The sequence below is a fragment of the Ovis canadensis genome, chromosome 1 (assembly GCF_042477335.2).
Source record: "Ovis canadensis isolate MfBH-ARS-UI-01 breed Bighorn chromosome 1, ARS-UI_OviCan_v2, whole genome shotgun sequence".
NCBI classification, from domain to species: Eukaryota; Metazoa; Chordata; class Mammalia; order Artiodactyla; family Bovidae; genus Ovis; species Ovis canadensis.
This window is the reverse complement of record NC_091245.1, coordinates 89,140,814-89,165,652: the sequence shown is the minus strand read 5'-3', so window position 1 is coordinate 89,165,652 and position 24,839 is coordinate 89,140,814. Positions and strand designations below refer to the sequence as shown.

At 35.8% G+C, this 24,839-nt stretch overlaps 1 protein-coding gene across 4 annotated transcripts in view; it reads right to left on the bottom strand.

Annotated features, from left to right (window-relative positions):
- The window catches only part of CEPT1 (choline/ethanolamine phosphotransferase 1), a 38,169-nt gene that overhangs the window by 3,519 nt on the left and 9,811 nt on the right, over positions 1-24,839 (bottom strand). For 2 of the 4 annotated variants that reach the window (XM_069599733.1, XM_069599753.1), the window contains 3 exons: positions 22,049-22,196; positions 19,076-19,217; positions 6,729-6,813 (listed from right to left, as the gene is read on the bottom strand). In XM_069599733.1, coding sequence (XP_069455834.1) covers positions 6,729-6,813; positions 19,076-19,217; positions 22,049-22,196 — 375 coding nt within the window. Of the gene's footprint in view, positions 1-6,728; positions 6,814-13,810; positions 13,896-19,075; positions 19,218-22,048; positions 22,197-24,839 lie in introns of all 4 variants that reach the window. The other 2 variants (XM_069599723.1, XM_069599743.1) reach the window with 1 other exon arrangement.

Sequence of the window (24,839 nt, the reverse complement as noted above, 5' to 3'; positions counted from 1 at the left end):
GGAAGACAAAAGTTCTACTGAAAAGAGGTCCCAGTTCCAAACTGTTGGAATATAAGCTGCTAGCAAAAGCAGAGAGCAACTAAGAAAGCATTCATATTCAAGAAGCTTCTGATAATCTCAAATTGTAGCTTCACATAAAAGTAAAAACAGCTCCCATATTGATGTTAAGAGGTTCTCATTGGAGGACAGAAAACTCAGGGACAGGAGGAAAAATTTATGACACACACCCAAGCAGGTACAGCTCTATAATTGTGTATCCAAAATTTTAACATACAAGTTTACTTTTCAGAAGAAGTAAGTAATAAATTTTTATAGTGTATGGAAAATATGAATCAATTTACCTAAGGTAAGGGCGGGCGGGGGGGGGGGTGGTCATCAGTAGATTGAGATCACATATCTAACCTTGCAAACACAATAACCTCATTTAAAACAAAACTCACTTGTACTAAATCTTAAAAATCATTTTAAATTTCCTTTTTACACTTCTGTTTTTAGCTTTTCTGAAGTCTCCAATTTTGTCCAGTATGGAAGGAAAAGAAAGCAACAGTAAAATGATAAATTCTATTAAGAGAAACAGAATGGCTCTAGAAATAAGACCCCAAAAGCTATGGTTTTCCAACAGTAATCATTCCAAAACAATGGTTTAATAGGTAATGAGTTCTTACAATGAAGACATTTTAATCAGGGCTATTTATACTTTTCAGGGCTGCCATCTGCCCATATTTTAAAAATCAAATAAATGTGAAATTGTCCATTCTTTTTGTGTTTAAAACCCCATGAAGATTGACAGATACAAAATTAAACATTTAGATACTGTTTCTTTAAAACTCTCAGAACTCAGTTTATTTACACAACTCTATGACCTCTTGCAAAACTGTAGTCTAAAAAACAGGGGAAAATTAACTATTCAAATTTCAAGTTGTACTGTGGCAGTGTTTAATTTTCTAAAATGAAATAGGTCAACTTAAAAAATTAAGTCCAGAACTTTATGGAGCATCTTAAATTGTCCCCTTTTTTCTCTAATTGATCTCCAAACTCTTACAGTACAAATTCAAAGTTTGTTTCCAATAAAGGAGAAAATCAACACCACAGGTTGCTCTGAACTCCAAGAGATTTCTTCTTCTTTTTTTTTTTTGCTCTCATTCAGAAAACTAAAGATATCACAATCTAAATCTGATGCACCTGGCTGAAATTCAATACTCTGGCTAGTTCCCCTTTCCCTCCAGACAAAGGGCCTGCCTGGCAAAGGAGGAAATACTACACTCTTTCAGATTTCAAAGGAAGCAAAGCATTAATCCATTACAGCGGCATGCCTTTATTAGGGCCAGGGTACTAAATGAGTGCCAGTGACTTAGTGCCACAACTAAATGAGAGTGTAGCAGTAATTTGTGCCACAACTGAACTGAATAGCATCACTGCTGCTAAGTCGCTTTAGTCGTGTCTGACTCTATGCGACCCCATGGACTGCAGACCACCAGGCTCCTCCATCCATGAGATTTTCCAGGCAAGAGTACTGGAGTGGTTGCCATTGCCTTCTCCAGAATAGCATCACAACTGTATTTAAAATTTGGTGAAAATGGTTTAGGATCATGGAAATTTTTGCTCTTTGAAAGAACAAACAGTAATATTACAAAAGCCAGCCAAAGCTTGGGCCACAAACCAAGCTACAGACTTAGGGGCAAAGAATCATAAACATTCTTAGGGCCCTCTTCACCTCTGTCATATATGATACCTATATACACCAAAACATTCACTCCTGAATGTAGGTTTATGCTTAAATTGATTTTTATATTCTCTAGAACCCTGGATATTGTAGGTGTTCAATATAAACTTGTCAAATAGATTAAGATGTCCTCCCTTTCTCTTACTCTCCATGTAGAACTTTTTTGAGATGCTATGCAGACACATCTTGCCCCCTCATTAAGAAGGGAAAAGGAAGTTAGCTACAAGAAAATGAGGCAACGTGAAGGAAAAGCTGAAGTCAAAGGAATCCCAAGTCCTACCATGTGATTCCTTAAAGATCAGCCCAACTGAAGCACCTATAAAAACTACTAAAAGAGTTGTCACTTTCACCTCACTCAAGATCAAGGAGGGTGGACACATTCTGTCTTTCTCAACCCTTCTCCTTCTGTCCTCATCTTCCTGGAACGTGTTCAAGGTGATCAAAGTGCATCCACTTTATAGACACTGACAGAAAGCTGTATTAAAGACACCTTCATCTCAGGCCTACTAAGAGTGTCCTCAGTCTGAGGCTGGAAAGAATACAAACTCACTTGGGTCACAGTGTCTGCTCTATAGCTAGGGTGAAATCCTCAAGTTATTGCTTAGTCTGGTTGTTGTTGTGTCTGACTCTGTAACCCCATGGACTGTGGCCCACCAGGCTCCTCTGTCCATGGGATTCTCCAGGCAAGACTAGTGGAGTGGGTTGCCACTTCCTTCTCCAAAGGGTCTTCCTGACCCAGGGATCTAACCCCTGACTCCTGCTTGGCAGGCAAATTCTTTACCACTGAGCCACCTGGGAAGCCCAAAATCCTTTGGACTCATGCCATAAATTATACAACCAAATAATACCAATCTAATGTAACTCATTTTCCAGAGATGAAAAAAATCTTAAACTCTCAGGTTTACAGATTAAAACAGACACAGGTTTTGGTTGGATTGCTCAGATTAAAGCAAAACATCAGTTACTAATAAAATATTCTTATAGGCTTTATAAATTTCAGCAGAAAGTATAATTTTGAGATTAGATACTTTCTTCCAAAGAATGTGGATATGTCTGTTTTTAAGTTATGACCAACCTAGACAGCATTTTATAAGCAGAGACATTACTTTGCCAACAAAGGCCCACCTAGTCAAAGCTATGGTTTTTCCAGTAGTCATGTATGGCTGTGAGAGTTGGACTATAAAGAAAGCTGAGTGCCAAAGAATTGATGCTTTTGAACTGTGGTATTGGAGAAGACTCTTGAGAGTCCCTTGGACTGCAAAGAGATCCAACAAGTCCATCCTAAAGATCATCGGTCCCGAGTGTTCATTGGAGGGACTGATGTTGAAGCTGAAACTCTAATACTTTGGCCACCTGATGCAAAGAGCTGACTCACTTGAAAAGAGCCTCATGCTGGGAAAGACTGAAAGCAGGAGGAGAAGGGGACTACAGAGGATGAGATGGTTGGATGACATCACAGATTCAATGGAGATGAGTCTGAGTAAACTCCGGGAGCTGGTGATGGACTGGCGCACAGCAGTCCGTGGGGCTGCAAAGAGTCGGACACGACTGAGTGACTGAACTGAATGTCTGATTTACTTAAGTATAAAGGCACTCTTGAAGTCTTTCAGTTTATCAGTAAGATATCTCATGAATTCTACCTAATGAATTCTGAAACTTCACCTGTAATGTTTGTGTGTACGCTCAGTCATGTCTGACTCTGTGACCCCATGGGCTGTGGACCGCCAGACTCCTCTGTCCATGGCAATTTTCCAGGCAAGAATACTGAAGTGTGTTGCCATTTCCTCCTCTCAGGGAAATCTTCCTGACCCAGGGATGAATCCTCTATCTCTTGTGTCTCCTGCATTGGTAGGTGGATTCTTTACCAACTGCGCCACTTGGGAAGCTCTTCTCCTGTAAAACCCCTCACCTGTAATAAACCCACCATTTGCCTAAACTGGATTCTAGAAGGTGTCTCCTGTTTTAACACACATTTACTTAACACACATCAACTGCTACTTAAATAATCGCATGTCAGTGAAAGTAACCAGCAGGGGATTTTATGTGGATCCCTTCCAAAGTAATATTCCTTTTTTCAAGAGTGATATATATGATAGAAGATAGTTCCAAGACATCCCAAAAGGATATATTCTTTTGGAGAAGCAATACACCAAAAAATGTCTTGTTTCTTGCAATGTATAAACTATGTAGTAACTTTTGTGTATGAGAATAATTTCTTTTCTTAAAACACAGGGGAAAAGAAACACAAACCACACACACACAAATCCTAACCAACCTAAACAAACAAAAACTAACTACAACCTCTGGTAAAACAAACAAACAGAATCTCTTTGAAGGAAAAAAAAAAAAAAGCAAAAAGTAGGTGATCAATAAGCAGTAGATGGAAATCACTTACCTTTGCAAAACAGCTGATCTTCTAAAATCAGCTTTAAGAAGACATTTGCACTGTTTTTATTTGTTTTCACCATAAAGCTGCTTTCTTAAATACCAATCAAAGTCTTTAAATGAGGATTTGGAAGGCAATTTCCATTTTATGTCCTCAGGCTCAAGAGACAAAAAATTCATTCCTGGGCCCTAAATAAATATCTCCTCTCCACTTTGGCACACAAATAAATCAGGGCACTGGAAGTACAGTCTTCCCTGAACTAAGACAATGCATTTCAAAACACCTTATTCAGCCATGAGCTCATGGGGTCATGTATAAAGAAAAAAGAAATAGAGTGGTTGAAATCAATTATGGGAATCTGTACTGAAAACTGCTCAAAGAACACAAATATTTCTCTAAGCCTCTGAATATCACCAGAGAGGACAAGTCCTTTCCTTTTAGTTTAATGATGGTAACAGTAGAGCCAATGATACAAATGATAAGACATGGGTCTGGGAATCTGTTTCCTTATTGCAACCTAACCTCACTAATCCTGGAATTGAATTGCTGGGTCTGGGACCTCCAATTCAGTCTTGGGTCTGAGAGTTCCTCAGATTACTTCTTTAAACATATAATAAAAAAGAATGATTGTATATATCTTGTCAATAAAGACAGGACAAAATATTCGATCCTTTTAAAGAAAAATAATTTCTGTTATGCACATGTACAGATTCTGTATATAAATCCTAATAATGGGAACATGTTTACTTGAAGCAAATTTACTGCCAGGTATCACCTAAAAATTAAGGATATGTGTATAGCCTGCGTGAATACACAACTACACTGACAACAATGCTTTCCGTACTTCCATGCTGATATGGATAATTAGGTATATATACTTGATGTTGACTTGTTTCTAGACAATTAAGCCAGAAATTCTATTTTTTGCTATTGATATGTTGAAACACTACAGGTAATTTATATGTATATACGAGATGCAAAGTAAATTTGGAGGGGGAGATATTTTGGTATAAAACACAAAGCCTATGAAAAAAATAATATAGTCAAGAGATAAAAAAAAAATTAAGTGAGAGACAAGCTTTAGGCTTTATAAAATAGTTTCAGGAGAAGACTACTTTTTCTTCCCTTCTACAGCCAAATTGTTTAAAACTATTACCTATTTAACATTTTTATAGCTACTTATAACTATTTACTATTTAGCCTACAAGAGAGCAAAAGAAATAACATTATATGAAATCCAAGATCTACAGAGAGATACATATATATAGGACATGTTTATATATCTATAGATCTTGGATTTCACTAGAGACAGTACTGGCATTTGAGACTAATGTGTAAAAAAGATGTGATTTTGAATGATACTATGCATGAACGGTTTCAGAATTTTCCTGGTTGACTAACGATTATTTTTATTCCTTCATTTCCCTCCTCACAAGGCTATCCTGTCAACAAAAGCCATTACGCAATTTCTGGTAATTAATACTTAGGGAAACATGTTAATTATACTTCCTTTAGTATCAAATTCACCATCATTAAATGAGTTAGGTAAAGGGAAAATTTTGCTGAGTAAATTTCCCTTATACTTAAATATTAATCTGACTTTTAAGAACTGTGTTTGTTTCAGTTCAGTTCAGTTCAGTCGCTCAGTCGTGTTCGACCCTTTGCGACCCCATGAATCGCAGCACGCCAGACCTCCCTGTCCACCACCATCTCCCGGAGTTCACTCAGACTCACGTCCATCGAGTCCGTGATGCCATCCAGCCATCTCATCCTGTGTTTGTTTAGGAGTAGGAAAAATTCCAAATTTAAGACCAGCCACAACTTCTCTTGAGGGCTTATCATTTGATGGAGACTGTTCCTGAGTGCTTTACACATACTCATTTAATCCACAAAATAACCTTATCAGACAGGTACTATTATTGTCCTCATTTTATAAGAGGAGAAAACTAAGCCACAGAGAGTTGAATAACAGATCAAGTTCACTCAGTAGGCAGTGAAGCCAGTACCAAACTCAGGCAGTCTGGTTCCTTAGCCTGTGTTCTTGACCCCCCTGTATTATATATATTATATTCTTTCTCCAGAAGTTTGTGGCAAAGAACTTGTGTTTCTTGGGGATGACTATATTTCAGGTCAGGCTGAAAATCAGGGTCTCAGCTTGTTGAAACAATCCTACAGCATTTATTTCAATAAGCATTTATTCTGTTCTGGGGTCAGAATTAATTTACTACCAAAATTCATTATTCAGCTTTAAGCATACAGTGGAGAAACTAGTAGACTCATGTAGTTCAGCTGGAGAATAAAAGGTCTGACTTAGTCTTGTCATTGGTTAACTTGATACACTACCTGCTGTTCCCTCACTTATACAATGGGATAACAAATAATAATTCTGAAAGCCTTTAAAAATACCCTTGAAATGGACCTACTGAACCACATAACTCCAAATAGTAAAATTCACTATGCCCTAAAGAGAAGCCTGTGTCTTAACATTGCTGTGACTTTTTGTTTTCGGAGAGAACAAAATAATTTGACATATCACCTTTTAACTGGATTATACTGGATTAGAAAAATGCAAGCAAAAGACAACATGCATTACGTGGGATACACAATGTGAAGAGTTACCATAGATTGCCAAAAAGGTGGTCCTCCAATCACTGCCAGCAAATGCATGATTATTATGAAGATTTGCACTTCAGTCACATCAATTCTGATTAGGTACAAAAAGCCAAAAAAGCAGAATTACTCAAAACAATTTCAAGTTAATTACTTGCAAGCTTAGCAGCATTCCTCTATCATGCACAATAGAAAAAAAATCTCAAATATTGAGGAAAGGGGAAGAGGAGGTGTCAAAAATTTGTTATGAGCAAAATCAAATAAAATCCAGGGCATTTTCATTTAATTTAATCAATTTCACAGAGCAATAAAAACCCCTCCTTTCTAAAGAAAATTTCTGAAGTTGGGTTGAAACTATAGCTTAACCTTTCTCACCAAAAAAAAAAAAAAAAGAAAAAAAGAAAAAAAATAAGTGTGTGTATTAAATTTTGAATGTCAAGCAGAGGACTACACTGCACTGGTATATGAGATCTTGAAATTAAGTGCTTTGTAGTATCAAATGGAAGAAATGGTGAGCTTTTACTAAAGTAACCTAAATCACAGATGCAAAACTTACTGTCCTTTTTATTCATTTAATGCCTTCCATGGTATGGGTGTGGAAAAAAATTCACCCAATTTTCAAATTCTTATGCTTATTAGGTCAATTACTCTAAGACATCCAGAAAGAAGATACTGAAAGCAGTCAAGAATTAGCTTTGAGGTTGTTGAAAATGATCTTTACAGTTAAGAAGAGACAAACCTGGTACAAAAACAGGGCAGTAGAAATCAGAAGTCTGAGAGTCTGATAAAAGAATATGGGCAAAAAGACTGAGAAGTAAAGCATAAACTGGTGTTCCTTTCCCTCTATAAACCAGCACTTTATATAATCTTGAGACTGTCCTTCTCAGATTATTGGGTCCAAATGCCTTTCAGTTTCGATGATTTACCCTACGGTATGCTCACACAGAATGTCTGTACAAGGTGATTTATCACAGCATTATTCATGGTAGCAAAGCTTTAAAAATATCTCTCAATGAGGGAATAGTTATAGAAAGTATGGTATTGTACTTCCATACAAGGGACTATTGGGTAGTTTTTTTAAAAAAGAGTGGGACAGCTCTCTATCTGGTGATATGGAAAAATATCAGTTATATTAGGTGAAAAAAAAAAGTTGCAGAAAAGTATATGCTACTTTTTGTATTAAAAAAAAAGGAGAAAAATAATATTCCATTTTAATTTTTGCCAATAATTACATAACAAATTTCTGGAAGGATACCTTACAAACTAAGAACAGTGGGTACCTACTGGAGAGGGCAGTGTGAGAACTGGACAGCTGGGAAGTGAGGATGAGAAGAGACTATTCACTGCATAACTTTTTTATAATGTTAGTTTTTAAACAAAGTGAATAATTTATCTTTTAAGATAAACTAAAAAAAAAAAAATTAGTCTAAGAAAGTGGACAGCAACAACAGCAAGGGGGTTCAAATTCTAGAGCAAGACAGAGTCCCCATTTCTAAAATTGATACTTCAAGCAGACAATCTATAATGTGAGCTTAAGAAACGTGAGTTTTATGCTCATAATAAACAACTAGACTGAAGCCAGTCTCTCAAAACTGAAGAAACTGATCTTTGATTGCTCAAGAATGTTTTTTAAACAGAAGCGTATTAAGCTGCAAACATAGTGATGTAGTTATCTTGATACACACATTTATTGGAAAGAAAAATGGACTGAATTAGGCTAAAAAGAATCTGTAGAGCTGACCTGGTGAGTGATGTTGCCAATAAGGGGAATTACACTCAGTAGCAGACTCAGGAGACTGAGCAGGTGTCAAAGATGATCGATTCTGTCTTGGGTGGAGGAGGGCAGACATCTTACAACATTTTGCTGGATATATGAAGTAGCCTTCTGGGAGGGGAAGGGCCAGAAGTATAGAATTACAAAATAAAAATGGAGGGAACCTCATGCAATTAATCTATGTACCTTGGATGAATGTAAGAGATTAGGAAACATGAATGATCTTTACAAAGCCCCAAACTGGGATTCCTAGGGAAATTTTAATGGATTTTATAACCTGTTTGGAAACTTTGGAAGACAGAATTTTGTAAAACATTCAGATAATATCACTGAATTTAGATCAACCATGTCTTAATGTTAGGAAGGAGAGTCAAGGAAAACTTACTTACCAGTTGGTAATTAGTTAAGAATATTTTTTCCCATGTGATTATATGATTTAGAGGAATACTCTGTACTCCCTCCTACTCTCAATCATGAGAACTGCCTATTACCACTCCTGGATGTGTGGCTCTAATCATTCTAATGAGTATCAGTCCAATCATTGACTGTTCATGAAAAAGGGTGCAGTGTGAGGCTATCCCCAAAGACAGAAAAAGCAAGCTAAGAGGGACACGGGGCAGAAACAATTAACAGTGAACAAGAATTAATAATTCCGTTTAGAAGAGAATTGGTTACCTGACAGTCCATTTTTTCATCCTCCACTAGGAAGTCTCTCAGTATGGGCTGAATTTACTGTGACACATATTAGGAGGGGGCTCATCTTAAGTTTTTTTGGCTATACAGGAAAGACATAATTATCTAGAGGGAAAATTCTATATAAAGGCAGGAATTTGGCATTTCTATAGCCACTTGCTTATTATTTTTTCTTCAAAATGACAACACGGGTGATAATATTTCCAAGTGCTGGAACTATTTCTCTAAAACAAAAGCAAACAACAACAAAAAAAATCAATCTCCACAACCACAGCAAAAAATAAACCCTTCAGAGTACAAGGGCTATGGGGTAGAAAACCACCTAAAACACCACAGCGGTTTTTTCAAAAGACATGGGAAAACAAATCTCATATCTGTAGGATTAGAGTTCCACAGCCTAAGAGTTTCAGAGAGGGGGGAACTAGATGATAGTAAATACAATTTTCTATAACCATGAAAGTATTTAAATATCTTGACTGGGATTGCTTAATAATTTCTTACTTCTACGGAATAGGTTTTGTCAAAGAACAAAAGAAAACTCCCCAAATGCTATGGATAAATCTATGAGTGCTCTGGTCAGAACACAAAAAATTACTACAACAAGCCAACCAAACAATATCCTGGTGGTTGTCACAGAAGAAAGATGGAAAAAAGCAAACTAGTTGTGGAGACAGCTCTCTCATTTTTCTGATTGGGAGGCTGCAAGTGTGGCAGTCCTGAGTCAAAGTAACCTTAGAGACTCATAGCAAATCCCTTAGTCCATCACTCCTTACAGCATCCTAGTGATCTATTGATTAAGAGGTAAAGATATCAGGGTGTCCTAAATAAATATGAGTAATTTAAACTTCTGAACAGGAAACAGAAATTTTCTAGTTGTAGTGACGATCTTAGGGAGCATTCATCACCAGAGAAAGGCAGCTTAGAAAGTTCCCTGATCAGGACAATTATTACATGAGAAGTACAGCTTTTAAAAGCGTTTAAGGGATATAACAACTCTGAATTATTTAAGTTACCTAATTGTAAAGAAAATTTCTATTCTGAATGTTTCATTTTATCCATTTGGTTTGAATTCCAACAAGACTCAGCATTAACTGAGGGATGTGAAGGGATTTAACTGACATTCTGTGAACATCGATAAGTATGTTAATCATCATTTCCTAGAATTTTTAATATTAGAAATAAGACAATTTAATCTAGTTTTTTTCTACCTATAACATATGTATTACTTGCAGTTAATTTGGAAGTTAATTTTTCTGTTAAACTACATATAATAAATATGATTTTGTTTTAACTGGGTTGGCTATTAACTTAGTTAACAGAGAAGGTGCACTAGGGTTAAATTCACAATGTCACAGAAATTCTGATTTGTATAATCTGACTTGTCAGTTATTTTAAAAGAAGTATTCTTCTTAGAAGTCACTGAAGCGGGCTGGAGTCCTAGTTAAGGATTAGATTGTTATTAATTACAGACTTGCAATTATTTGTAAATGAATCTGGTGTTCTAGGGAACTTATACATAAGCAGAATTGGATGGCATCATCGACAATGGATATAAATTTGAGCAAACTTCAGGAGATGGTGAAGGACAGGGAGCCTAGTGTGCTGCAGCCCATGGGGTTGCAAAGAGTCAGATTCGACTTAGTGGCTTTATTGGTATTGGTAGACTGAGGACTGACCTAGAAATTCAACATATTGCCTTCCAATATTTTACTTTCTACCCTTGATAAGGGGAAAATTGGGCATGACAAATTTAATGTTAATAACATTAAACATACAGCTAAGAGACAACTAAGAGTATTTTAAAGTCAAGTGTTATATATAAAGCCTAAGCCTCTATCTTTGAAATATTTAAAACAATACTATCTACCACATGAACAACTATAGGGATCTTTAAGAGTATCTGAGAAAACTAAAAAAAAAAAAACCCATTCAGTGACTTCAAATAAGAGAAAATTAGGCAAAGGCTAGAGCAGAACAAGTCCTCTAAGAGGAACGAAAGTTTAGGTCTCAAATTTAAGGGGCAGCCTATCCCTATCACCTTTGGAAATAGAAAAATTAGAAGAGAGGACTCTTCTTTCATTTAGTAATAATCTCAGAGTTAAATAAAGAGGTCATAGACATATTCTTCCTTTCAAAATAGCAATATCAATTTTGGAAGAAACCTGGAAATTAGTGGGAGTTATTAACACAGGTCTTATAATGAAAATGAACACTTACTATATATGATAAGCACTGTAGTCAGCACACAGCATGTTTTTTACTTTTTTAACCTTCACAACTATCCTAGGAGGTAGGAAATATTACCACCATTTATAGATGAGGAAATCTGGTCAGATACGGTAAGTGACTTTTCAAGGTTATAGAATGATAAGTGGAAGAGTCTTAAAAGAAATTAATGTTGTTCCTCCATATTAGAAGAGTGCTGAAACTCTTCTAATTTTCAGTCTACTAATCATCTGGGACAAACATTTGACATATGCTTTTAACTTGCTGTCTTTAAGATGTCTGTATGTTTTAGCATGACACTTCTCACATTCTAACACAATTTTCCCTAAAATGGCAGAATAGAAGAGGCAACAGCTAACACACACAGGTTTAGACACTAATAAACTGAAATAAGTTGGAAATAAATTAGAAAGAACAACTCTTTCTGAAGCTTAGAACTTCCTCTGAACTTTGTAAATAAAAAAGAAAGTACATCTGACAATTTCATTTCTATGATCAAATCAGTTAAAGCAATACACATTAAAAGCAAAGGAAAACCTATGCAAGTTAGCAATTGATAAAAGTGAAGACAATATATCTGGAGAAAAAAATGTATTTCTAAAACATTTTTCATGATGGTAAAATTAAAATGCATTTTAAAAAACATTTTAATAGGAAGCGCTCTATAAACAGAAGGTACTTTGTTATAGACAGACAAAGTGAAGGTAAAAGAGTTAATATCCTATTAATTTAATTAAGAACACTAGTGGAAAAAACTTTTGGTAAGTTTAATATTAATAAATGAGCTATCAAAAATTATAAATCTAGACAACTGCAGTGAGAACAAAGCTTCAGGTCTTTGGAGAAAGTACTAGAAACAGGCTAAAGGCAAAGGAGAGCTATAGAATGACACATCCTGAACTATGCACATTGTTCTGCTCGGGGAGGGAATCTCACAAATAACTATGCCAGTATGTTGTAATTCAACTGAAAATGGCTTCAGTTTTGCTTCTAAAACATGCCTATCGTACTTCTTAATATATTCCATATTCCAAGTTAATTTGAAAAAATGGTGTAGGATATCCTTCACTATTAATTTGTCCCCACAGCCACCACTACCACCACTGAATAAATGGATTTACAATGCTGCAAGATACTTTTCAGAAAGCACTCTGCTATCAGAGACTCACTATTTCTATCATATTACTGAAGCATTTTTGGATACGGGGACTCAATGCACAAAACCTAATGCAGCCTTCTAGCCTTGTATTATGGAGGAGCCTGGTGGGCTGCAGTCCATGGCGTCACTACGAGTCGGACACGACTGAGCAACTTCACTTCCACTTTTCACTTTGATGCATTGGAGGAGGAAATGGCAACCCACTCCAGTGTTCTTGCCTGGAGAATCCCAGGGATGGGGGAGCCTGGTGGGCTGCCGTCTATGGGGTCGCACAGAGTCGGACACGACTCAAGTGACTTAGCAGCGGCAGCAGCCGTGTATTGCCAGAATGATCTATAATATGAACAGTTCCCCAATATTATTTTTTTCCCAATACTATTTAAACTGTAAAAAATTTTTTGAAAACTGTTTTTCTTATAAATAAAATCTTTCAGACTAAAGTGTAAAGGATTCTGGAAAATTTCACTGGGAAACCATTTCCTAATAAGTTTTTTTGAACATTTAAAAGTTATAAGGCCAAAATTATAATTCTAATATGAAGGGGGGCAAAAGATCATTCTTACTCTGTTAGCATTAAGGAAATAATATTTACCAAAACAAAATAGAAAAAAGAAGGTATTCAAAGAACGACCGATAGTAACATGAAAAGCTAAGAATACTTAGTTTTTAAAGCACAACTAAGAGAGGAAAACAGTAAGCAAAACAAATAGAAGTGACAATAGCTTCTAGCATTATTTTTTTTAAACCAAGATCATTTAATAGAAGCAGAAGAACTAGTACCAGGTATCTTAAAGAATATTAAGAGAATAAACAGAATCTTTTCTATATAATTATAAAGAAGCTTCTCAAATTACCTATCTAAGGAAAACTCTGCTTGGCTTATTTTTTCCAAAATATAAATACCAAAAAGTTCTGTTTAATGGTGGAAAGGTATTTGTTTCAAAAATATTACATAGAGCAAAAATAATATAAGGTATATCAGGTAAATGGGAAAGAACTGTTTTTAGCATCAAATCACCAGAAATATTAATTTCAAAAAATTTTGTTTAATAGGGTGGATTTTTATTGCCCTATTATATATTAAAATTATTTGTTTTCTAATGACCTGTTTGTCTGTGAAATACTACCAGGAAGACTTTTGAATTTTTGTTTTTTAATTACTCTGTGCATGACAAAGGTGCTGTCTTTATTGAGTTTATGCCATTGTTCATTGGACAGCATGAATATTCTAGCAGTTACCGTGAAGTTCCAGAACCAAGGTCCCAGGGTTCCTGTGAGAAGCTGGCATATTATAATTATGATCTGGGACTCTGTAACATCGAATCTATGCATAAGGAAACAAACATTTCAAAGCAACTTTACTCAGAACTTTTGCTAAATAGCCCTACGAAAACAAGGGAGCAAAAACAGATTTAAAATGTAGCATTCTCCTTATAAAGACATCTAAAGATTCAATGATACAATTTATACGGCACTATTATTATCCTTATGCATACAGGTATTCTTACCCAAATCAAAATAGTATAGAAGTTTAAAAATCAAAACTAATACACTGAACAAATGACTTACAAATAGGCAGTTGGAAACAATGGAACTAAAAACACAGTCAATGCTCAGTTACCTAGGAATGTTGAATACTGCTTGCCAAAAATAATCACATTGTCTGTGACATAGGTCCCTTCAGTGCCAGAACCTACCCAGACTTCCCGGTGGATAAAAATACTTCTCAGGAGCCTCAGTGGACAGTCATCTATGTGTCTGCAAAACCACTCATCATCTGACACCCCTTTACTTCTCCATACCTCATCCTGCTCCTGCCTTTGCAAGCTCAGTAAAATTCTCACATGGATGTAGAAAGGGCAAGTAGCAGAGTGAATGTGTGACCTCTTTTAATATAGTCAGAGCAAAAATCAAATTGGCCATTTATCTATCTTGCTTCCCGATAATCTCTAGTCTAGAATCTTATTCTTCTTCCTCTCTCTTCCCTTAATTCCTCATAAGCATTATATCTCTCTACAGTATGGGATTACTTTATTAGTCATAAAAATCATTAAAACATCCAATATAATCACTAAAGAAGTTTTGGAACACATGGTGACAGAAAAAGAAGAGGCAGTATAGAAGAGACTTCAATAAAAACTACACAATAAAAATCAAGAACTGAGGAAATGAGAATAAGAAAGAAGTCTGTGATTTTACCTGATGATCTGAGAGTCAAACTACAGTCTAGGTTTTACACTAATATAGATAGTTATTTTAGTATAAAAGTGAAGTCGCTCAGTCTTGTCTGACTCTCTGCGACCTCATAGACTACAGCCTAACGGAATCCTCCGTCCATGGGATTTTCCAGGCAAGAATACTGGAGTGGGTTGCCATTTCCTTCTCCAGGAGATCTTCCCAACCCAGGGACTGAGCCCGGGTCTCCCGCATTGTAGGCAGACCCTTTACCGTCTGAGCCACCAGAAAGTATTACCTATAATAATTTGATAAAATTTAAATGGGCAAGTCCAACTGAATTAATTATTACTGAGGGGAAAAAAACCAGGAACTAGAAACTAAAAGGAAAATCTCTGGTACTAAATAATTACTGTGATAAATCTTAAACATTTAAAGACAGGTAGATCCTATACAGGCATTCAATAGGAAATTTCCTTCTTTTATTTTTTATTGAAGTATAGTTGATTTACAATGTTGTGTTAGTTTCTACTGCATAGCAAAGTGATTCAGTTATACAAGATATAACATTATATATATATAAAATATATGTTATATACATAATACATATATTCTTTTTTATATTCTTTTCTATTATGGTTTATTACAGGGTATTGAATATAGTTCCCTGTGCTATACAGTAGGATCTTGTTTATCTATTTTATACATAGGAAATTTCCTAATTCTTAGTCCACAGAAAGTAGATTATGTATCAACAGACAACAATTTTTAATTACTTGGAGGCAGGAGGTCTCTGAGCACTTATTCTTTAGAGGTTATCAGGATAAGAAGATGAACTTGATTTGTCAGACTACCAGTAAATACACAGCCTATTACCTTTTTTCAATTAACTACAGAAAAGGAAAAAGTCATAAGTTATTTATTTACATAGGAATAAATGCTGGTGGCCAGGTTTTTGGTTAATGTAAATGTGAAACCCTAGATATATGAACTGAAAAATGCCATGAGCTGAAATAATATCTGTAAAAGTAACAGACTCACAGAAGGAACCTTAGATATCAAACTCTTACAAGTTGGGAAATGAGGCCCACGAAAGTCATGGGCCTTGCCAAAGCTGATATGCAGATAATATGGAGATAACACCTGAGGAAAGACACTGGCATGAGTTCAATCTATTACAATTTCTTTCTTTTGTTCTCTTCTGGAAAGAAAACTTGAGTCATTTTTTTTCCTGAAATAGTAATTTAATGGTTTTACCTTTTACAATGTGTAAGATTTTTTAAGGCCTTCATTTTATATAAATATAGTTTTATTAAAGATTGTTTAGGGTTTCTAAGCATTTAATTTATAAAAATGTTTCTATACATACAAGTTATATTTAAAAGTATCTAGATATAGAAGGCTTAGGCCTTAAGAAATATGAACTCCTTCATTTAATATGATCCATGAACAATTAAAAGACTATTTTACAAATGTTTACCCATGAGCTTCAATTCATAATTTTTCTTTTCCTCCTAACCTATGCTTCTATGAAGTTCTAACATCTAAGGCCACATCCCTCCCTCAGTTTTTCATATCCAGGGCTAGGATAAGTTCCAAAGGTATAAACTGGGTCAAGAAGGGTCCCAATTAGCAGTACTTATCTCCATCAGATCTCTACTTGCTTAGTCCAGAAGCACTAAAGGACTGAGGTCTGTCTAGATGTGAAAGGTATTGATACTCTGTGCAAGGCAGCTTTCAGCAAATCAGATTTCAGTGATCAGAGCAAAGATACAGCTCATAATTCCATTTACTTCTATTCCCTACGGTATGGCCTCATTTTGAGTCTTGGCAGCATTTAGCATTGTTCTCTTTTGAAATTCATCCCTCTTCTGGCTTTTCTTTCTGGTATGCCTCTTCCTACTCTGGCTGTTCAATAATTTTCACAGGCTTCTTTCTAGGCTTGCTCTCTACATTTTCTGCTATTCTCATTCTGTTTAGATGTCTAAAATCCGTCACATACGTGTTCTAGAGAAAACTATTCCTTCAAATAGGTTCCTTTTCCCATCTTTCATTAAGCTACCCTAGAAGGGGAAATGGGGCTCATTCCAACCTCTGCTCTCTCATTCATTCTCCATATTCAAATACAGACTATGGCCTATAGTTTCTACCTGTTAAGTTTCTCTCTAACATATCCCTTTCTTGTCTTTTTTTTTAAAATTTTTTTATGTGGACCATTTCTAAAGTCTTTATTGAATTTGTTATGATACTGCTTCTGTTTCATGTTTTGGTTCTTTGGACACAAGGCATGTGGCATGTTAGCTCCCTAACAGGGACTGAACCCACACTCCCTGCACTGGAAGGCAAAGTACCAAACACTGGATGGTCAGAGAAGTTCCCCCTTTCTCTACAATAGCACTGTGACTGCTAGTTCAGATTTCATCATTCCTCATATTTAATTATGTTAATGTCTCCTAAAGGATCTAACTTCTGTCATAGCCCACTCCAATTCACCCTCCAAACTGTTGCCAGACTGATCTTTTCTCACTTCCTGCAAAGATTCTCCATTGATTGAGGATGAAAAGGCCTCAGTTATTGGCAGAATACAGAAGGCCTGTGATTTTCTGGATCTTCTCCAGCCTATCTCCTACCACACCCCTACAGGCATCTTATGATTTAACAATATAGAACTGCTTGCAATTCTCCAAGTATGTATTTCATCAAAGGAATATACCACATGGGAAATTTCAAGACTGGCAAAAAGAAAGCAGTCACAGCAAATCACCCCTAAAAGTACTGTCTATTTAACTCTTCCCCTGTTCCATGGTTCATTTGCTTTCCTTTCTTCACTTCCCACACCATAAGACTGGTGCTGCTTTACTTGAAAGGGAAAGAAAATAAATTAGGGCTAAGTGATAAATAAGCTTTCAAAATAAGGGTTTGAAAGTTAACCCTAACATAATAACCAATGAAACATAAACTCTGTGAAACCCAAGTACTACAAATTCTGCTATTTTTGAAAACAATAACATCACTAACAATTAAAACTGAATTAGGGCAAATCAAGTGATCTTAGAAGTCCTTTATATTTTGTGGTTTTTACCTAATGCAGATAAAGACTATAAAAACATTACTGAGATTACAATGAAACTATGAAAATATTGAAAAAAAATCTGTACACAATATTTTTGATTACTGCTTTTTTTAAAGTATTTGATATCTTCCATATTTTCTGAGCATAGATCATTTTATAAACTGCTGATAAATGCACAGAACAGTTTTCAATTAGAAACTCATGACAACTATTGTCACTTAAGCTGTGCCTTAAACACATTCTCTAAATCCCTCTATTTTTAAGTCATTCCAAGACATGTCCTTCAGTTAACATTCAAATTATTATTAATTATTCATTTACTGTTATCAGAACATCTTAAATCCTATTTAAATAAGGTTAGCAAAAATCACCTGAAGAGAACTTGTAGGGGACAGCTAAATTTCTATGCATTCTGGCTTTTTCAAGGACTAGAAAACTAAGTTTATCAGTGACCTATAATTTTAAAATCCGTTAATGATTTGTCTTAATGGAAGACTTGGTCCTATCACTTCACATCAGAGATTTTTATTATGATATTCCATGAAGTTTTCAGAGTCTTTTCTCACGCTCTTTTTCATTTAACCTACACCAGGAAAATAAAAGACTAACTACAGTACTGTAAATCAGATCTGTGATACTTAATTAAACACCAGTTGGTGAATTCCATCCTTAACCTTTCCAAGACTGGCTTACTCATGAATATTTACACAAACACACACAAAATATTTACAGAAAAGCACTAATTATCAAGTAGGAACTATTCATTTTGGAGTTTAAAGAACTCCAAATTTTTTTAATTCTTAGGCATTTTGTTAGCAGTAATAATCTATATGTTGTGCTCATATCCTCTGAAGTATCATGAGTTTAGATATTTATAGATTCATAAATAAAAATAACATGAAGAGAGAAAAATCTAATTAAGCTATGATATTTAAAGAGTTGCTCTTAGCTTTCATAAACTATCTTTTCTTTCCTGAAAATACAACTTCATAGGTCAAAATAAAACACAGTATTAAGATGAATAACAGTGGGGAAAAAGAAAAATGAATTTGAGGGAAAAACAGTTGGATATGAGTGAAGGGGCTATTCTAATATTTCCTTTTAAACAGTGTGACAGAAGGACACATGATAAAATAATGAAAGTTTCTTTTATTTACTAAACTAGTGATTTGACCAATTTCTAATACTTAAACATCTATGAGCAACATTCTTCATATCTGAGAGAGAAAAAACACACATCATTAACTGTTACTTACATTCCAAATCGTAATGTTCCAGAAACGTATGTTTGCCAGTGTGCACAATAGAACATGAATGTCCCAGCAAAACAACAAAAAAACATCCAATCAGGGTTTGTCCCCAGTTGCACTGCAATACAAGTTCCAAGAACCACAAAAACTGAAAAAGAAAGATTACAGTGAAAAAACTAAACAATCTGATTAACAAACATTAACTAAGCTGGTAATGATTTTCAGCTCAGTCGCTCAGGCGTGTCCGACTCTTTGCGACCCCATGAATTGCAGTACACCAGGCCTCCCTGTCCATCACCATCTCCCGGAGTTCACTCAAACTCATGTCCATTGAGTCGGTGATGCCATCCAGCCATCTCATCCTCTGTCGTCCCCTTCTCCTCCTGCCCCCAATCACTCCCAGCATCAGAGTATTTTCCAATGAGTCAACTCTTCGCATGAGGTGGCCAAAGTACTGTAGTTTCAGCTTTAGCATCAGTCCTTCCAAAGAACACCCAGGACTGATTTCCATAATGATTTTAGATGAGGCAAAAAGATATGAATGTTTAATCTTTTTTCAGTCATCTACGCAAATAGGAAAGCAGGCTATAGTCTTTTATATTAACATTTACCCTGTACCTTCAATCTGTTATTTCACTATACCACTAGGTGAAAACAAACTTGAAAGCAACTAAAATATTTTAGCATTTTTTTGGAGTACATGCATATCTCGTTTTATTACACTTTACAGATACTGTGCTTCCAGATATTGCTTTTTTTTTTTTTTTCAGTTAAAGGTTTGTGGCAGCCTTGCATTGCATGTCTATCAGTGCCACTTTCTTTTCAACAGTTTTAGCTCACTTAGTATCTCTGTGTCACATTTTGGTCATTGTTAAAATACTTCCAATTTTTTTCCATTATTACATTTGTCATGATTTCTGATCAGTGATCTTTGATGTTACTACTGCAAAAAAGATCACAACTTGCTGAAGGCTCAGATGATAGCATTTTTTTAAATCAACATTTTTTAATTAAATAACGTACATTTTTCAGAAATAATGTTATTGCACAGTTAACAGACTAAACCGTAGTGTAAAAATAAGTTTTACATACACTGGGAAATCAAAAAAACTTGTGTGTCTCACTTTATTGCAATATTCGCTGTATTGCAGTGGTCTGAAACTGAATCCGCAATGCATCTGAGGTATGTCTGTATTCCCTCAACTCAATGATACAGTACTAGTGAGCAGTGAAAAATTACAAGGCAGAAAGTCAAAAAGAAAGAAAGACAAAAGCCTAGATAATTCACTGGCTTTAGATAGCAATCTTTTTTATTTAGCAGATTTCACTATGGGTAATATACATTAAAAACAAAAAAAGGACTGCCTATAAAAGTTTCGAACTCAAACTACAATGCAAAAATGACTATCAGTTAGAAAAAAATCCAGAACTATCATTCTGCTGTTACCAAATTAAATTATAATAGTTTTTCAAGCTGCCCAACTAGCATCTTCAGTAGAAGCTTTTTCTTAAGATTTACATGAACTTATCAGTTCCTTCCCCTCTGCTAAGCAAGCTGCTATCAGGATACAATCAAACAATGATTTTAACATATGCTCACATTTGTGAATCTGAGTTCACAAAGTAAAACCATCAAGGGTTTTTGTTTGCCTCTTTAAAAATATTTTAAACGCTGTGCCAAATGACAAGAAACCAACTGAAGAACTAAATAAAAAAGTAAGTGTGTTGGGAGGAGTATGTGGCAAGGTGGGGAGTCAGGGGGAACAGAGTTCTTGAAAAGAAGACTAGTTAGAAACTGTCATTTAATTTCTAAACCTCTTTTTTCCCCTCTAAAGAAGTACTAAATTATTATTCTTTAAATGGTACAAATAAAGACATACCACATATAATCTAATTATAGTAATATCTTTTGCTAGCACCTTAGTGTACTTTTTTTTTAGTCTTTTCATCAAAGCCCACTATCACAGTTACAGTCCAAGTCTACAATGAAATTTTAAATGTCTGTATAATATCCATTTAAATTAAAGACTATCTTGTAAAACTGATCAACATTTATCTACCAGTACAAAATTAATAGCTAATATAACCTGGAGTAGAATCAGAATTCAGAAATATCTGTAGAGTTAAAATAATGGCTGAATTTACTAAGTGTTCATACGAGATGTCTAAAACAGGCAAATTCATAGAGATAGTAACTTGGTGGTTACCAGGGCCTGGGGGAAGTAGGGAATGCAGAGTGACTACTAGCAAATGATTCCCTTTTGGAGTGGAAAGGAAAAAACTGACATCTGACAAAATGTTTTGGAATTAGAGGGCTTCCCTGGTGGCTCAGCTGGTAAAGAATCCGCTTGCAAGATGGGAGACCTGAGTTCAACCCTTGGGTTGGGATGATCCCCTTGAGAAGGGAACTGCTACCCACTCCAGTATTCTGACCTGGAGAATTCCATGGACTGTATGGGGTCACAAAGAGTCAGACACGACTGAGCGACTTTCACTTTTCACTTTGGAATTAGATAATGGTAATGGTTGCATAATTTTGTGACTACACTAAAAGTCACTAAACTGTACACTTTAAAAGGATGAATTTTATAGTAAGTGAATTATATCTTAATAAAAACTTTAAAAAGGCAAAAACAAAAATACAAAGACTATGAATTTCTTAGTCTCCCATTACTGAACTCTCATCTATAATTTATGAGAATTTTTTCATGATAACAATTATGCCCTAAGAATTTAAAAACAACAGGTGCCAAAACAATAACATTTAGGGTTAAAAATAACTTAGGTAGAAATTAATTTCTAAATTTCCTGATATCATCAAATAATGAACAAGTATTAACCAGCTTTTATTTTTTGACAATATTAAAACTTAATATAAAATCACTTCTGATAACTACTATAATATCACAAGCCTTTTATCATTGTTTTCATATTTCTTTTAATACTATTAATCATTAACATTTAAAAAATCAATAATACCTGTCGATAGTGAATCACACCCATGATCAAAAAGTTCTCCCAATGGAGAACTACTATTAGTTCTTCTTGCCTGTTTTCCATCAATAGCATCCAAAGACTGGTAAATGAAAAGGCCGCATGCACAAGCAATATACGCCCACAGGGGTGCCTGTGAAATAAAATTTAAAAAACAAGAGTAACAAAACATATTAATATTATGTTTGGCGAATATATTTTTACTTGCAGATATGTTATATTCATTCTCCAGAGAAGCTGGAAGCTATGGGAGAGAAGATCCAGGTGCTACATAATGAAAATCTTTTCAAAACAATCAGAATTATGAGAGGATTAAATTTCCTGTTTTGCAGGGATACTCAAGCAGATGCTGGGTAACTACTTCACAGGGGTAATACAGAAATGCCATTTGAGATTAGATTAGACAACTTGTGTAAGATTCCTCCTAACATTTAGACTCTAAGAATCAATTAATGAATAGCTAATAAGGTTTTTCCTAAGTTGTATTTTTGAAGATGTTTATAGGTATTACTGGAGAAGGCAATGGCACCCCACTCCAGTACTCTTGCCTGGAAAATCCCATGGACGGCCTGGTAGGCTGCAGTCCATGGGGTCGCAAACAGTCGGACACAACTGAGCGACTTCACTTTCACTTTTCACTTTCATGCATTGGAGAAGGAAATGGCAACCCACTTCAGTGTTCTTGCCTGGAGAATCCCCGAGACGGGGGAGCCTGGTGGGCGGCCGTCTATGGGGTCACACAGAGTCAGACACGACTGAAGTGACTTAGCAGCAGCAGCAGCAGCATAGGTATTACACAAAAAGAAAATTTCCATGTTAAACTCAGTTGGAAAACACCGGATTAAACAATGTTAAAGCGATTTTTCCACTGCAGGACTGCTTCCAGGCCTTAAGACTGCTAACGCGTATTGTGCATGTTCAAGGAGGATGCAACATGCTGCCATTTCCCAAATGTATTTGAGCACGTGACTTATTTTTTTCACTGTTTCATGAAGCAACACTATGGAAATAATGATCTACTTACTAGACAGAGTGCTTACATTACTTTCCAAATACTTATTATGGTCACATTTTCACGAAACAATTTCTCTTTTGTCAGACAGAAACTAAACCACTAACACTGAATTTAAATGCGATGCATTAAAAAAGGGAGCTTCTATTTGGTCTGTTCTCTGTAAGAAAGTAAAAGAGTTTTTTGCATCATTTTTTCCTATTTTCCTATGCTTAGGCCATGAAAACAATTTTATAACCACAAGATATTTTCTCAGATATTGGTTTTCAAGTTAACTGTACTAAATGCTCAGAGCTGCAAAGTAAACTACTCAGAGCTGCCAAAAATATTCAGTATATGCTGCACTACAAAGAGGTATCTCCCTGAGAGAGATCGATTTGTGAGTGGGTGTTCAGCCATGTCCAACTCTTGCAGCCCAATGGACTGTAGCTTGCCAGGCTCCTCTGTCCATGGGAATTTTCAGGTAAGAATACTGGAGTGGGTTGCCAATTCCTTCTTCAGGGGATCTTCCTAATACAGGGATCAAACCCACTCACATCTCCTGCATTGACAGGCAGATTCTTTATCACTGAGCTACCTGGAAAGCCCAGAGACCTATATAGACTCAGTTACTAAAGGTAAAGATCTTCTCTTAAATGTTTTTTTTTGGCATCTCATACTTTAAAACACTGAGGCTGATAAAAAGATCACCATATATACCTCCCCCAAGCTCGAGTTACAAACCTGGAAAAGAATAACTGTGATTTCATAACCACGTTTACATGGCAGCACTGGACTAAGTGGTTCATCTTTTTTTTTAAACGTATTTGTTTCTTAAAGTTTTTATTATTACTTTTGGTTGTGCTGGGTCTTCACTGCTGTACACAGGCTTTCTCTAGTGGTGGAGAGTAGGGGCTCCTCTCCAGTTGTGTTGCATAGGCTTCTCACTGCAGTGTCTTCGATTTCAGGGCACAGGCACTAGGAGCCCAGGCTTAGCAGCGGCAGCATGTGCACTTAGGAGCTGTGGCTCACTGGCTCTGGAGTGTGCATGTGTCAGTCGCTGCAGCATGGAGGCTCAGCGGGTGCAGCCCATGGGCTCTAGAGAGTGGGCTCAGCAACTGTGGCGCAAAGGCTTAGTTGTTCCAAGGCATGTGGAATCTTCCCGGACCAGGGATCAAATCCATGTCCCCTGCATGGGCAGGGGGATTCTTATCCATTGAGCCACCAGGAAAGTCCACTAAGTGATTACTCTTATGTGACTAAGAACTCTCCCTTCTAAACTTGGGTTTACTGCTTATTTCTAGAGGAATCCAGTAATTCTCTAGAGCTTCACTGTCTTATACAATGGCAATTAGCCAGCCATCTGTGACTATTTTAGTGTAAATTCATTATAAGAAACCAAAAATTCAGTTCCTCAGCTGCTAGGTACATTTCAAATATTCAATAGCCATAAGTACCTATGGCCTCCATATCAGATCACACAGACACAGAACACTATCATCATCACAGAAAATTCTACTGAACACTACTGCTTAAGGGGACTAGAAAAACAAGGAACTTCTTGGGGGAAGGGGCGGTTTAGGATTTTAATGGGGAAATGTGTTACCCTGGAACAGAATTGGATACAACTTAGTGACTAAATAACAACCTCCTAGAAAACAGCAAGATGGTAATTACATATATAAGAGAGAGAAGCAAAGCCTTCTTATCTTTGGACTTTTCTTTTTTCTTGTGAATATGTAGAACATTTTAATATTTATCTATTTCTTCTTTGTTTCCATTATT